Source organism: Myodes glareolus, chromosome 4 (assembly GCF_982192425.1).
Source record: "Myodes glareolus chromosome 4, mMyoGla1.1, whole genome shotgun sequence".
NCBI classification, from domain to species: Eukaryota; Metazoa; Chordata; class Mammalia; order Rodentia; family Cricetidae; genus Myodes; species Myodes glareolus.
The window spans coordinates 13,264,508-13,277,092 of record NC_142029.1 but is presented as its reverse complement, the minus strand read 5'-3'; the positions used below and the strand labels follow the sequence as shown (position 1 = coordinate 13,277,092).

General features: G+C 45.9%; 1 protein-coding gene and 1 long non-coding RNA gene across 6 annotated transcripts in view; both read right to left on the bottom strand.

Moving 5' to 3' along the window:
- Positions 1-12,585, bottom strand: part of LOC148122197 (uncharacterized) — a 250,853-nt gene that overhangs the window by 151,163 nt on the left and 87,105 nt on the right. The window lies entirely within an intron of this gene.
- On the bottom strand, positions 5,858-11,149 carry Rtp3 (receptor transporter protein 3). 5 transcript variants are annotated; one of them, XM_087905203.1, is made up of 4 exons: positions 10,686-11,149; positions 10,218-10,539; positions 9,530-9,722; positions 5,858-7,399 (listed from the first exon to the last, which is right to left on the bottom strand). In XM_087905203.1, the coding sequence occupies exons 3-4, from the start codon at positions 9,685-9,687 to the stop codon at positions 5,971-5,973; spliced, it is 1,587 nt and encodes a 528-aa protein (XP_087761329.1). In that variant the 5' UTR covers positions 9,688-9,722; positions 10,218-10,539; positions 10,686-11,149; the 3' UTR covers positions 5,858-5,970. The 5 variants fall into 5 exon arrangements, with proteins under 5 accessions (XP_087761329.1, XP_087761332.1, XP_087761328.1 ...); XM_087905206.1 differs by lacking the exon at positions 10,218-10,539 and having other exon boundaries at positions 9,530-9,708; XM_087905202.1 differs by having other exon boundaries at positions 9,530-10,542; positions 10,686-11,148.

Below are 12,585 nucleotides of genomic sequence, written 5' to 3'. Positions count from 1 at the left end.
TGCAACTTATTCATATCTATATCATATCCCTCCTTTAAATGTAAAAGAACATTTATAAACAATATTTGGGAATATGGGCGCAGTTATTTCTCTCCAAACTTCTTCCTGCTGAATAGGGGCGCTGTTAATCAGGTCTTTCATGATAACCTGTGTGCTAGGTTCATCTCAGTTGGCAGTTGAATGAAGTAATTTCTTGAAGGTGTTCACAGCCACCTTTCAGGAGGGCATGGTCTATCATACCATATTGGGATAGAAACAATCCACAGGGTCTCATCTTCTGTGAAAACAAAAGAAGACCCTCTCCAAAGCATCATATCCTTAGACCCAAATTCTGAAGTCATAATAGCCTTATGAAATCCATTCTGGTTCTGCTTGATAGCCCATATAATGAAATGTTTCTCTGTACTTAGCTCCTTCACAGTCAAAAGATTCAAAGAAAACACAATAATACAAAGAATCCAGACTCTTCGTGAATTTTCCATTTTTACGTGGCTTATTTTCCTTTATTTCTTTTAATCTATAACTATCTGTACTTTGTCTCTTTAAAGACTTTATCCTTTTTTTAAGGCATTAAGTTTATTCTCTATATTCTTTTTCTTTTCTTTCCCAAGCCTATGTATGTCTAACACTATGACCCATTTAAAGGTCTTTTATGTCTGAATCTGTCCTATTGTGAATCTGTAATTCTTTATTATCCAGGAGCATTTCTTAAAATGTTAAGCAGTTCTTAAAAACTTAAGTTGCACCATGTAGAGGTAATACGGTACCCGCCTGTTTACTGCTAGTCTAAACCTTAATTGTGCTGTTATTATGGTAATTACGATAGTTCCTGCCTCAGTGTAGCACAGTTCAGCATGGTGGAGCAGAGCCGGAGCTGCTCCTACCTCAGCCATTTGGTGCCCCTGAGCTGCACACAGTTCCAGGCACACAGCAGTCCACATTGCCATCAAACAAGCCTTAGCACTTTACTCCAAATGGTCCATTCAAAAGCTCTGTCTCCTGCAGGAGCCAGACAGAGATCGGGATGGCGGCACAGCCCAGGAAGCTGCGTTTTTAAAATGACACAGCTTTTTTTCTGCTGCTGTTGCTGAATCAGGAAATCTCTCTACAGCTCATCCTAGCAGACAGCAAAAAGCTGTGTTAAACTTTCTTTCCCTTATTTTTAAGCCCTCTCAGGTTTTTAAGTAGATTAAGTTACCACGTTGGGCGCCACTCTGTAGAAGGAGCAGTGGGCTGCTTTCCCACCACCCAGATCCCAGCTAGCTTACACCCGAAATAATTACACGGAAACTGTATTCTTTTAAACACTGCTTGGCCCGTTATCTGTAGCCTCTTATTAGCTAACTCTTACATATTGATCTAACCCATTTCTAATAATCTGTGTAGCACCACGAGGTGGTGGCTTACCAGGACCATTCTAACCTGCGGCTGTCTCAGAGAGGAGAGTCATGGCGTCTGCCTCATTGCCTTCTTCCTCCCAGCATTCTGTTCTGTCTACTCCACCTATCTAAGCTGCTGTCCTATCAAAAGCCAAGGCAGTTTCTTTATTAACCAATGAAACATAGGGGTTGCTAGGGCTGGGAGCTGACTCAGCAGTTAAAGCTATGGCTACTCAAATCTGAGGACCAGAGAAACCCATGGAAATCTTAAGTGGGTATGGTGACCCACCTGTAATTCCAATCCTGGGAAGGAGAAACAGGATGTGTTCAGAGCAAATTGGCTAGCTAGCTAAACCCATTGGAATCTGTTGTTTTGAATTGGATACCCTGGCTCAGTAAATAAAATGGAAAGATGATAGAAGATGATTCAAACTCAGACTTTTCTGTGTGTGTGCATGTGCCTGCAGGTCCGTGTGCCCTACACACATGCAAAGCTATGTAATGCATGCATACATACACTCACAGAAAAGGGAAAGAAGATTAAAATTGACACCTTGGTATTTTGCCTGTGTCAGTAGTTTGATTTAAGTCCGAACATTTTAATCCTTACTAGATGTGAGACAGGTGGCATCTCCAGGCCCAGGGAGATGTCTCAGGAGAGGGTCATTGCAACAACCGCAGCAGTGAGAAGTAGGTTAAAAGACAGAGAGGCAGAAGATGAGGGCTCTCTTTAGATTTCGTGGCTTTCAAATTGATGAGTTGTTCTACTTGGATGGCTTCAGAATTTATTTCTTACTCAAGTACATATATCAAGATGTGAAAATTATATGTGAAAAGGCAGAAGTGTAGAATTTTACATAAATAGACTGTTCATAATTTATGTAAGTTTTATTTCAATAAAAACCAGATTTTTTGTGAAAAAACCTCATCTCTCTCTCTCTCTCTCTCTCTCTCTCTCTCTCTCTCTCTCTCTCTCCTTCTCTCTCTGTGTGTATGTATGTGTGCGGGTTTGTGTGGAGCCTCGAAGTTGATGAGGGAGATCTCTTTGCCCCTGTGTTGTTACTATTGTTACTATTGAGGCAGTGTCTCTCACTGAGTCTGTAAATTGCTGTTTTGGATACACTGGCTGGTCACTAACGCCCCGGAAGCTGTCTCAGGTCCCCAGCACTGGAGGGACTATGTGACTCCACACCTTGCTTTTCACAGGTGCTGGAGATTTAAACTCAGGTCCTTGTACTTGAGTGGCATTGTCTGCTGAGATGTCTCTGTAGGCGGAGACTGCTTGTTTGTTCCTGGCCACCCAGACTCGAAATAATCACACAGAAACTGTATTAATTAAAACACTGCTTGACCAATTAACTCATGCATATTTCTAGCTAACTCTTACATCTTGAATTAACCCATTTTTATTAATCTATATCTCACCACGAGGCTCATAGTTTACCAGTAAGGTTCTCTGATATCTGTCTCCTTTGGCAGCTACATTGCTTCTCCTTGACTCTGCCTACTTTCTCCCAGCATTCAGTTTAGTTTAGCTAAACTGCCTAGCTATATTTTGCTCTGTCATAGGCCCAAAAAGCTTCTTTATTCATTAACCAATAAAAGCAACACTTATACAAAAGGACTTCCCACACCATTTCCCCTTTTCTGTCTAAATAAAAAAGAAGGTTTTAATTTTAACATAGTAAAAATTACATATAACAAAACAGGTATCAAGTAAGAATTACAGTTACAATAGTCATGTCTACTTTATGTTTTATCATAACTAAGGAAAATTATAGTTATAACTATCTGTTCTTCAACTTCATCAAAGACCCCAGAGGGATATAATATTACCTAAGTTAACGGGAAGTGCATTGTAAGTAACTTTCAAAACTCTAGAATTGACAGAGACACCTTGCTACCTGGACAGTCACCCAAAGTTCTTCTATACCATTGGGGCATCCATCTTCAGCCTACAGGCCCATAGTATCTGGCAGACTTTTCCATAAAGCAGGAAATTTCAAAGACAGTTCCACCTATATTGGCAGTTTGTCAGTCACTTTCTTCTGTGTCCTGCAGAATGTCTGGAAAACTCTTGCATGAAGCGGGAACCCTGAAGGACCATCTCACCTTTAGGCAAGTTCAGCAGTCATTTTCCTGTGGGTCCTGCATGTTCAGTTCATACAGCATAGCATCAAGCAGTCCAGGCAAGAGCAGTTTCTTGCCTAAATGCCTAAATGGTTAACCAACTCCATAAGGAGTCTCTTCAGTGCCCATCATCCTCTTTAAGAAGATTGGTGCTGCCAGGAGCAGATGTGTCTCATTGTCATGAAAATCCTAAGTTCTCTCTCTCTTTTTTTCTTTTTTTTTTTTTTAGTTTTTCGAGACAAGGTTTCTGTGTAGCTTTGGAGCCTGTCCTGGAACTAGCTCTTGTAGACCAGATCACAAAGATTTGCCTGCCTCTGCTGCCCAAATGCTGGGATAGTCCTAAGTTCTTAAAACATTTTAAATGCTATATGCTGTTAGTCTTTGAAAGATTTGAATACCTAACCATCTGAAATATATGTCTGTAAGTCTAGAAAGCCTAACTAACATGACTATAAGTTTGACTATTATAGATGACTATCTATTAACCTGTATTTCTTAATTATACATTACATTTTTAAATGAGCTGCACAAATACAATACCTTAATCAAGAGCAGAAATATACATATAACAAAACTGACCTTAAATTTGTACGAATAAACCAAGATCCATACCAATGCAAAGTATTCATATCTATGTTATAACCCCTTTAAATGTAAACGAACATTTATAAACAATATTTGGGAATTTTGGCATAGTTCTCTCTAAACTGCTTCCTGCTTTTTATTGGGCAAAATATTTTCTTTTTGAGGCTTCACAGAGACTTTCTTGGGGGTCTTGGTCCATCAAACCACATTAGTCTGGAAGGAATCCATAGGTTCTCATCCTCTGTGGGAACAAAAGCAGGACCTCTTTTCCAAAGCGGCGTATCTTTAGACCCAAATTTTGAAGGCAAGATACCTTCAAAATATATATGTTGATTTAGTTTAGCAGCCTGTACAATGAAATGTCTCTCAGTACTTAGCTCATTAACAGTCAAAATATTCAAAGAAAACACAATAATATACTCTCTGTGTATATTCCATCTTTATGTGGCTTATTTTTCTTTTTTTAAAGCACTGTTGCTTTTTTTAGATTGATTTATTTATTATTTATTATGTATTCAGTATTCTCAGTATTCTGTCTGCATGTATGCCTGCAGGCCAGAAGAGGGTACCAGATCTCATTACAGATGGTCGTGAACCACCATGCGGTTGCTGGGAATTGAACTCAGGACCTTTGGAAGAGTAGGCAATGCTCTTAACCACTGAGCCATCTCTTCAGCCCCCAAAATAATATACTTTCTATGTATATTTCATCTTTATGTGACTTATTTTTTTTTACTCTGTTAACCCATGACTTCTGTACTCTGTCTCTTTAAAGATTTTTTTTTAAAGATTTACTTCTTTTCATAATTCTCTATACTTTTTTTCTTCTCTCTCCCAAGTCTATGTACATTTTTTAAAAGCATACTATGTTTCATTTAGAGGTCTTTATGTCTGAATCTGTCCTATTGTGTATTTGTAATCCTTTTCTGACCAGGACTGCTTCTTAAAATGCTAAGTGATGTGGCTAGGACTAAGGCTGCTTTGCCTTTTGGCTCTGCCCAGTCCAACATGGCAGAGGTGTGTTCAGGGCCAGCTCTGTGAGCCAAACTCACAACCTTATTTCCAGGCACACAGTGGGTATATGCTGCCATTAAGCAAGTTGAAGCACTCTGCTTACAAACCCCATTCACATGCTCGGTCTCTTGAAAAAGCCAGAGCTGTTTGTGCAACCAGCACGAACCAGGAAGCTGTTTCCTAAAGAAGCCTGGCAGCCTTTGCTGCCAATGCTGTCTGAGTTAGGAAGACCTCTCTTTAAAGGAGCCACAGACTTCCAAATGGTTCTGAGTCCTCAACACTTCCAATTCTGTTCCTTCACAATAGGTCAAAACCGTGTGTGTGTGTGTGTGTGTGTGTGTGTGTGTGTGTGTGTAGTATTCAAGTGGGAGTCATAAGAGAATTAATTCTTTGCTGAGCATCGTGGCTCATATCTGAGATTCAAGCACTTGAGAGGTTGAAGCAAGAGGATTGGTGTGAACATGTGGTTAGCCTAGATTACCTAGTGAGTTCCAGACCAACTTCGACTACATCGTGAGATCTCAAACCTACCCTAACATACCCACATGGGAAAAAAAAAATTAAAGAAAACTAACCATCTTAAGATGAGAACTTTGGTGGCTTTTAGTGCACTGCCAGTGTTGAGAGAGCGTTACCTTCTCCATTCAGTTCCCAAACATTTCATAACCCCTTCTTCCCTCATGAAATCCACATTGGTTGAACAAGGGCTTTGCATTTTTTTCTCTTTCTCTAGTCCTGGTAGCCACCTCTGGGTTCTCCTGATTTTATTGGTGTTTCATATAAAAGGTTACACAGTATTTGACTTTTTTTGGGATGTTGTAACATTTTTTTTTTTTGCCACTCAGCATTCTTTTTTCAAGGCTCAGAAGCCATATTTTATGAAAAGCGTCACAACGACAGCTGCAAAGATTAGAAAGACCAGCCGTCGAAACGGGTTATGTTTCATGCAATCGCAGAAGCCCTGGCAGCACGCACAGAAGCATCCGCAGCAGCACTCGCAGCTTTTACTGCAGCACTCGTGGCAGGCCCCACAGCAAGCTTGGCAGCAGCAGGGTTCACCTGCTGGATGGATATGGCTGCTTCTCTCTGCCTGGTAAGTGATGTTTACTCCTGGTCTCCCAGAACTGGGCACAACATATGCGGGAGTGGGTGGGACATAGGAGGAGGAAGTGGGTAGGATGAATGAGGAGGAAATGGTTGGGACAAATGCAGAGGACCGGGGCAATACCTCTGGGATCTTGGACCTGGAGTTCTTGTTTCCCGTACCCTCTGTTCTGCTGCTCTTGGCGGGAGAAGGCATTTGAATGGCACATCTCGGAGCAGGGGAGCTCACAGGTGCCAACTGTTGGGTTGTCAAGATTGGGACAGTTGATGGGTTTGGGGTGTGGCTAACCTTGGGGTCAGCTTTGGTAGGATTACTGGCTTTGGCGTCCCCTTTTAATGCTTGGGGTTTTTCCACTTTAAAGGAAGTGGGTGCAACATATGAGGAAGAAGTAGATGGGACAAATAAGGAAGTGGGTGGGGCATAGGAGGAGGTTGTGGGTAGGATGAATGAGGAGGAAACGGTTGGGACAAATGCAGAGGACCAGGGCAATACCTCTGGGATCTTGGACCTGGAGTTCTTGTTTCCCATACCCTCTGTTCTGCTGCTCTTGGCGGGAGAAGGCATTTGAACGGCACATCTAGGAGCAGGGGAGCTCACAGGTGCCAACTGTTGGGTTGTCAAGATTGGGACAGTTGATGGGTTTGGGGTGTGGCTAACCTTGGGGTCAGCTTTGGTAGGATTACTGGCTTTGGTGTCCACTTTTGATGCTTGGGGTTTTTCCATTTTAGAGGAAGGCTGTGAGCAGGAGACGTTGCTGCACGTTACAGCGACCGTAGGCTCCCTAGTTGACTTAGAGGAGGTGGGAGACAATGGACAAGCTGGTGGTTTTGAGGCTAGGCCTGAGCTACTCTGAACACAAAAGCCCTGCAGACAGGCCTCACAGTTGTTGCTGTCATGTGGGCCTTCAAGACCCGTGTCTCCGAGCACGGGAATCTCAGCCATTTCCTTAAACCCTTCTCCATAGCACTTCTTCAGAATTCTGAAGACCAGATTGCTCAAGATCCTCGAGATGTTGTCCCAGGCGAACTCTGGGGCTGCAAATGGAGGCTCAGGGCACTTGTTACATCTCTGAGCAAAGATCCTCATCTTCACCCGTCCCTTGCCTCTCTTCTTACACCAGCGCATGTGGAAGATCACCAGGACGCAGGCAGAGGCCCAACTGCGAGAGCAGCTGGGGCAGAGGAACCTGTGGAGAACCGGGAGAGAGCTTCAGCCAAGCTGTGGGCAGGTACCGGAGGGAGAAGGAGAGAAATGAACGAGCGAGCCCCTCTTGCTCATTTCCACCGTGTTACCAATATTCTCCGTGATCATTGTTAGATGCTTGCTGTGCAAACAGCAAGTCACCAGCAATCTGACTCAGAAGGGACCCAGGGCATTTTCTAGGTCCAGTGTGTGCATTGTACATTTCAGAGGCAAGGCACACAATGGGGCCTCATCACACCCCAGGACCTGCGGTTCGTGAGCCGGGACTGGAGCTCTGGTATCTGAACCGTAAGTCATTGTTTCTTCAAACATCGTTGTAAATGTGTTCAAGGCTATACATGCAACAGCCTTCCAAGGACCCCATGCTGAAATGAACAAGTGGATGTAAGTGGGTGCTAGGGAAGTCACCAGCAGGTCAGGAGAGAGCTGCAGCCTCCTGCCTCAGAGGCTTTTGTTCCTCAGGCCCCACGATTTGTAAATCCCCACAGATCACCTTCCAGTTCTCTCTCTCTCTCTCTCTTTTTTTTTTTGTGCTTCCCCCCAACTCATAATTTTTCTTATATACACCAGAGAATGTTGCATTGTTTCTCAGGGCTTGCCTTCAACAGGGCACAGAATGACACACCTTCTCAGCGGAGAGAGCATTTTCTCTAAGACGTTTGCACAAACGCCTGCTAGGAACAGTGAAGGAGGAACGGGGGAAGCCTACGCTTCCTAGAACAGGGGTTGTGCAAAGCCAGAAGACTGCAATGTGGGGGAGACATTTATTGCTCATCTAATAACCCATGAACTCCCTCTTGATTCAGTCAGCTTGGGACCGTGGAACCTGTTGATGGGACTTGAACAGCGGTCAGAGCTCTTTCTCAAGGCCCCAGCCCTCTCTGCCTAGGTAACCTTGGGAGCTGTGCATTCAGTTAAACACTGGGATTTGTTTTTTTGATTTTTTTTTTTTTTTTATAGTGCTTGGTCCTAACTTTGCTTGAGACAGGAGAATCTGCAGTCTGAGGTGGGATGTTGCAGGAGGCTGGGCAGAACAAGGAAGCTCCTTCTAGGTCTTTGTACCACTGAGCTACAATCCCAGGCCCCTCTTTTCCATGCTTTGATCTTAGCCTATTTTCTTAGGGCAAATGTGGAAAGGAACTGAGAGGAGGAGAAGCTGAGAAGCTAGCTAACTCCAAGTCCCATGAAGTGTACTGGCCGGGAATTCTCCCTCAGTTTTGCACAAGTTTAGAGCTGTCTTGAGCTGTCTGTCACCCACACTGGCCTGGCCTCAGCGCTCTTGCTGCACTGTGTGCCAGGCCAGAGTCCCAGGTTCTCAAATAAACAGACTAAGGCTTTGCTCTGGAGCTTCCCAAGTCAGCTTCTACTTGGGAAAGGGCCAGTCTCCTCACAGAGGGCAGCAGGCATGACGGATCCCAGGACTCTACCCTCTCTGTCCTTTTACCTCCACCCCTAGGCTTTGGGGCACCTACTTTCTATGGAAAAGAAAGGGTAAAATGTTGGGCGGTGCTGAGCAGTGGTGGCGCATGCCTTTAATCCCAGCACTCGGGAGGCAGAGACTGGTGGATCTCTGTGAGTTCGAGGCCAGCCTGGTCTACAAGAGCTAGTTCCAGGACAGGCTCCAAAGCTACACAGAAACTCTGTCTCGACAACAAACAAACCAACAGACTGTTGGGTGGTCCCGGAAAGTCCTATTTAAGAAAGAATATATTGGCTCGCAGTAGAGAGCAACATGATTGCCGTGAGCCGCTTTGGGCCATGAACCTGTGATCTGTCCGGAGGAGTCTCCCCACGATAAACCTGTCTCTTCTCAGGAGCTCCAGGAAGAGGGAATCTTTCAAGGCAGGGTGGAAATGCAGAGCCCCTGGAGTAAATGAGTCTCCACCCTCCACTTCCCTACTGTCCAACTTCCTAGCCAGAATTTTTTGTATCTAGGTCTGCCACTGTCTTAAGTTCACAGTAATGGAGCAGGGTTCCCCAGTCTCTAGTAAAGCTGGAATTCCTTACTGTGTTCTTCAGTGTGCGAGCCTGGACGCAGGAGAATAGTGATGAGTAAGAAACAAACAAGAATCGCAAGAACTGTCTGGCATGCAGACCGCCGTGCCTTGCTCACCTGGCAAAGGTCTTTTGCTGGTATTGTGTCCATCCAGGCTTCAGAACACCAGGAAGAAGGTCCTTGTCTGGTGTGAGAGTCCATTTGTCCCATGGCTTCACCTCTTGAATCAGCTCCTGGAACACTTGTTGCCATACTTCTATGTCTTCTTCCATCATGGCTGGAGTCCTGTGGCTAGGCTGGGGAAGGGCTCCTGAGTGGGGGCAGGGGCTCCTGAGTGGGGGTAGGGGCTCCTGAGTGGGAGCAGGGTCTCCTGGATGGGGGCAGGGTCTCCTGGTCCTGGGTAGGGTCTCCTGAACTGGGGCAGGGCCTCCTGGGTTGGGGTAGGGTCTCCTGGGTTGGGGTAGTATCTCCTGGATTGGGGTAGGGTCTCCTGAGTGAGGATAGGGTCTCCTGAGTGGGGGCAGGGGCTCCTGAGTGAGGATAGGGTCTCCCGGATGGGGGCAGGGTCTCCTGGTCCTGGGTAGGGTCTCCTGAACTGGGGTAGGGTCTCCTGGGTTAGGGTAGGGGCTCCTGTGGGGGAGCAGGGTCTCCTGAGTGGGGGGCAGGGGCTCCTGAGTGAGAGTAGGGGCTACCGGATGGGGGCAGGGTCTCTTGGTCCTGGGTGGGGTCTCCTGAACTGGGATAGGGTCTCCTGGGTATCCCAGGGTCTTCTGGGTAGGGCAGAGTCTCCTGGGCCTAAACAGACCTGTGGCAGGATATAAGGTTGTCCACTTCAGAGAGTGAGGGTTCAGACTGACAATCCCTTTGAAGAGTTGAATTGGGATTGTGGTTCAGATCCTCTGTCCCAGGGACAAAGGTCAGTTGAGTCTGCTCCCAAGTTCAGAGGACAGCCGTGGACACCACAAGAAATCACACAATGCAGGGAGCTTTGGTTTTCATGTCTCAATATTTGGAGTCCAAATCAGGAATGAGCTGCCTCTGACACAGAGCTCCCGGAATGGTGGAGCTCACTCTTCCCTTTTCCGGTTCTGACATTTAAACTCCTCATCCATTGGGCTGCTGGATTCCTGCTTGGGGCAAAAGGGGCCTCCTGGGATTCCCATACCCTGGGAAGTCCTCGTTCATACCTAGTTCCTCAGGAGGATGGTGATCTGCTGGCCCTGCCTACCAACCTCAGCCTGAACAGAGGTCTCAGATCCAATTCTCCACTTACCGGAAATCAAAGTTGGTTTGTTCAGTCAGTGTGTGCCCAGGAGATTAGGTGTCTCTAGGTGGGTGGGAGGCTGCTGGCCCGAGACCAGCAGAGATCCATTGCCTTCCTCCATGAGAAGCTTCCCTGTGACCACACACCGAGGAAGGGGAAGGAGAGGCAGGCAGAGGTGGCCAGTGCTGGAGCAGGCAACACTGTAGGAATGGCAGACAAGGTTCTGAGTGTCTACTCCAGAGGCTGCATCCACAGATAGGGTCGGTCTTTCTACCACCCAGCTGGACATAGATGTATGGCCCTCACGGCTTCCCAAGCTGGAGGCTCATCAGCCTAGAAGAAAGGACGGAAACAAGGGGAGGGGCTTCCTGTGACGTTTGGAAACCAAACTTTCCCGGTTTTTCTCTGCTGTCTCTGCCCCAAATCACAACAACCTCATGGCCAGACTCAGATCACGGTGGACCCTTTCCTTCCTGCCCTCATTTAGTTTCTCAATGCTATTTGCTCAGTTATAAATTAACTACATTTAACCAGTTTCTTTCTTTTTTTTTTTTGTCCCTCCCCCTTTCAACCTCTTACACTAGGCTGTGCCCACCTGTTGTCTGCTTGCTTAGTCCAGCTCTCAATAAACAGAAGTTCTCTGTTTGTGGTCAACAGTGCCATGGTCTTCACACTTTGGGGGATTTTTCATAGGGATTTCACCATGTAAAACAGACCCCAGGGCTGGTGCTGACATGTTCCCGAGAGAAAGAAGGCCATAGTGTTTCTAACACAGAAAATACAAGTGTTAGGGAACTTTGTTCAGGTACCAGCTACGCAGTATGGTTGGCCATGGGCTCAATGTTAAGAAGTCAATAACTGCATACATAATAGGACAGTTTTAGACAGAGACAACACGAGGGCTCCTGTCGATTATGTGACTGAAACATGAGCAAGGGAAACAAGAACCTAATGGTAGTCCCATTAGGAACAGTGGCTTTGTATTCAAGACGACATTTAGAACCACCGTGAGCAGTGAGAACCCACTGTGCTCTCCTTTGCCCACCTTGCTAGCCTCCTCTCTTGCATTCTATAGGGGAGTTGAGTTGGGGGAGCAAGTCTCTGTCTTGCTCTGGTTTTTGTTCAGAAAGTTACTAATGCCTCATTCAGTCAGCCAGCAATCCTACATCCTGCACAGTTCCCAGACCCTCTGCTGTCCTCTAATTCTGTGCCCCAAGACCAAAGTCCAAAGAGCCATTCTCTCGTCAGACTGTGTTTAGGAAGTGGTGTGGACTTTCTCCAAGTGTGTTGGATTTGTGCCAGCCTGTACGAGGCGTCTACTTGTGAATCGGTGTGGAAATCACGGGTGTGTACAGATGTAGTAGAGGACCTGTGCTAAGACCTTCTTTGGAAGATTTAAGGTTTCTGTGGCCACCAGGACACAACACAGCAACAGCAGACAGGCAACAGGCCTAGCTGCTTGTCACTTACAACCTGATCAAGAGAAGGATGCCAGGTGAGCCCACACAGGGTGTCCAGGAACAAGAAACAGTTAAGAGTAGCTATAGGGCACAGTGTACGTGTGGTACTGGCCTGAGGGCACCTAGGTTTGCATCAGCCTCTCCTGGGATAGTGAGTTCAGCCCCAGGGGCAACAACCACCGACCAAAGCAACTCTTTCACTGGAGTTTAGCTTGGTGAACCAATGAGTTTATTGGAATTACTTAGGGTCACGGGTGAGGGATTGCTACTATCTCTTCCTACTTTATATTCCTCTGTCTGCCCTGCCTTATCACTCCTGTCTCCACCTTCCTAGGGCTGGGATTAAAGGTATGGGATCCCAAATGCTGGGATCACCTTTGTGTGAACTGTTTCTCTTTTAGAAAGATTCAATCTCACGTAGCCCAGGGTGGCCTTAAACTAACAGAGAT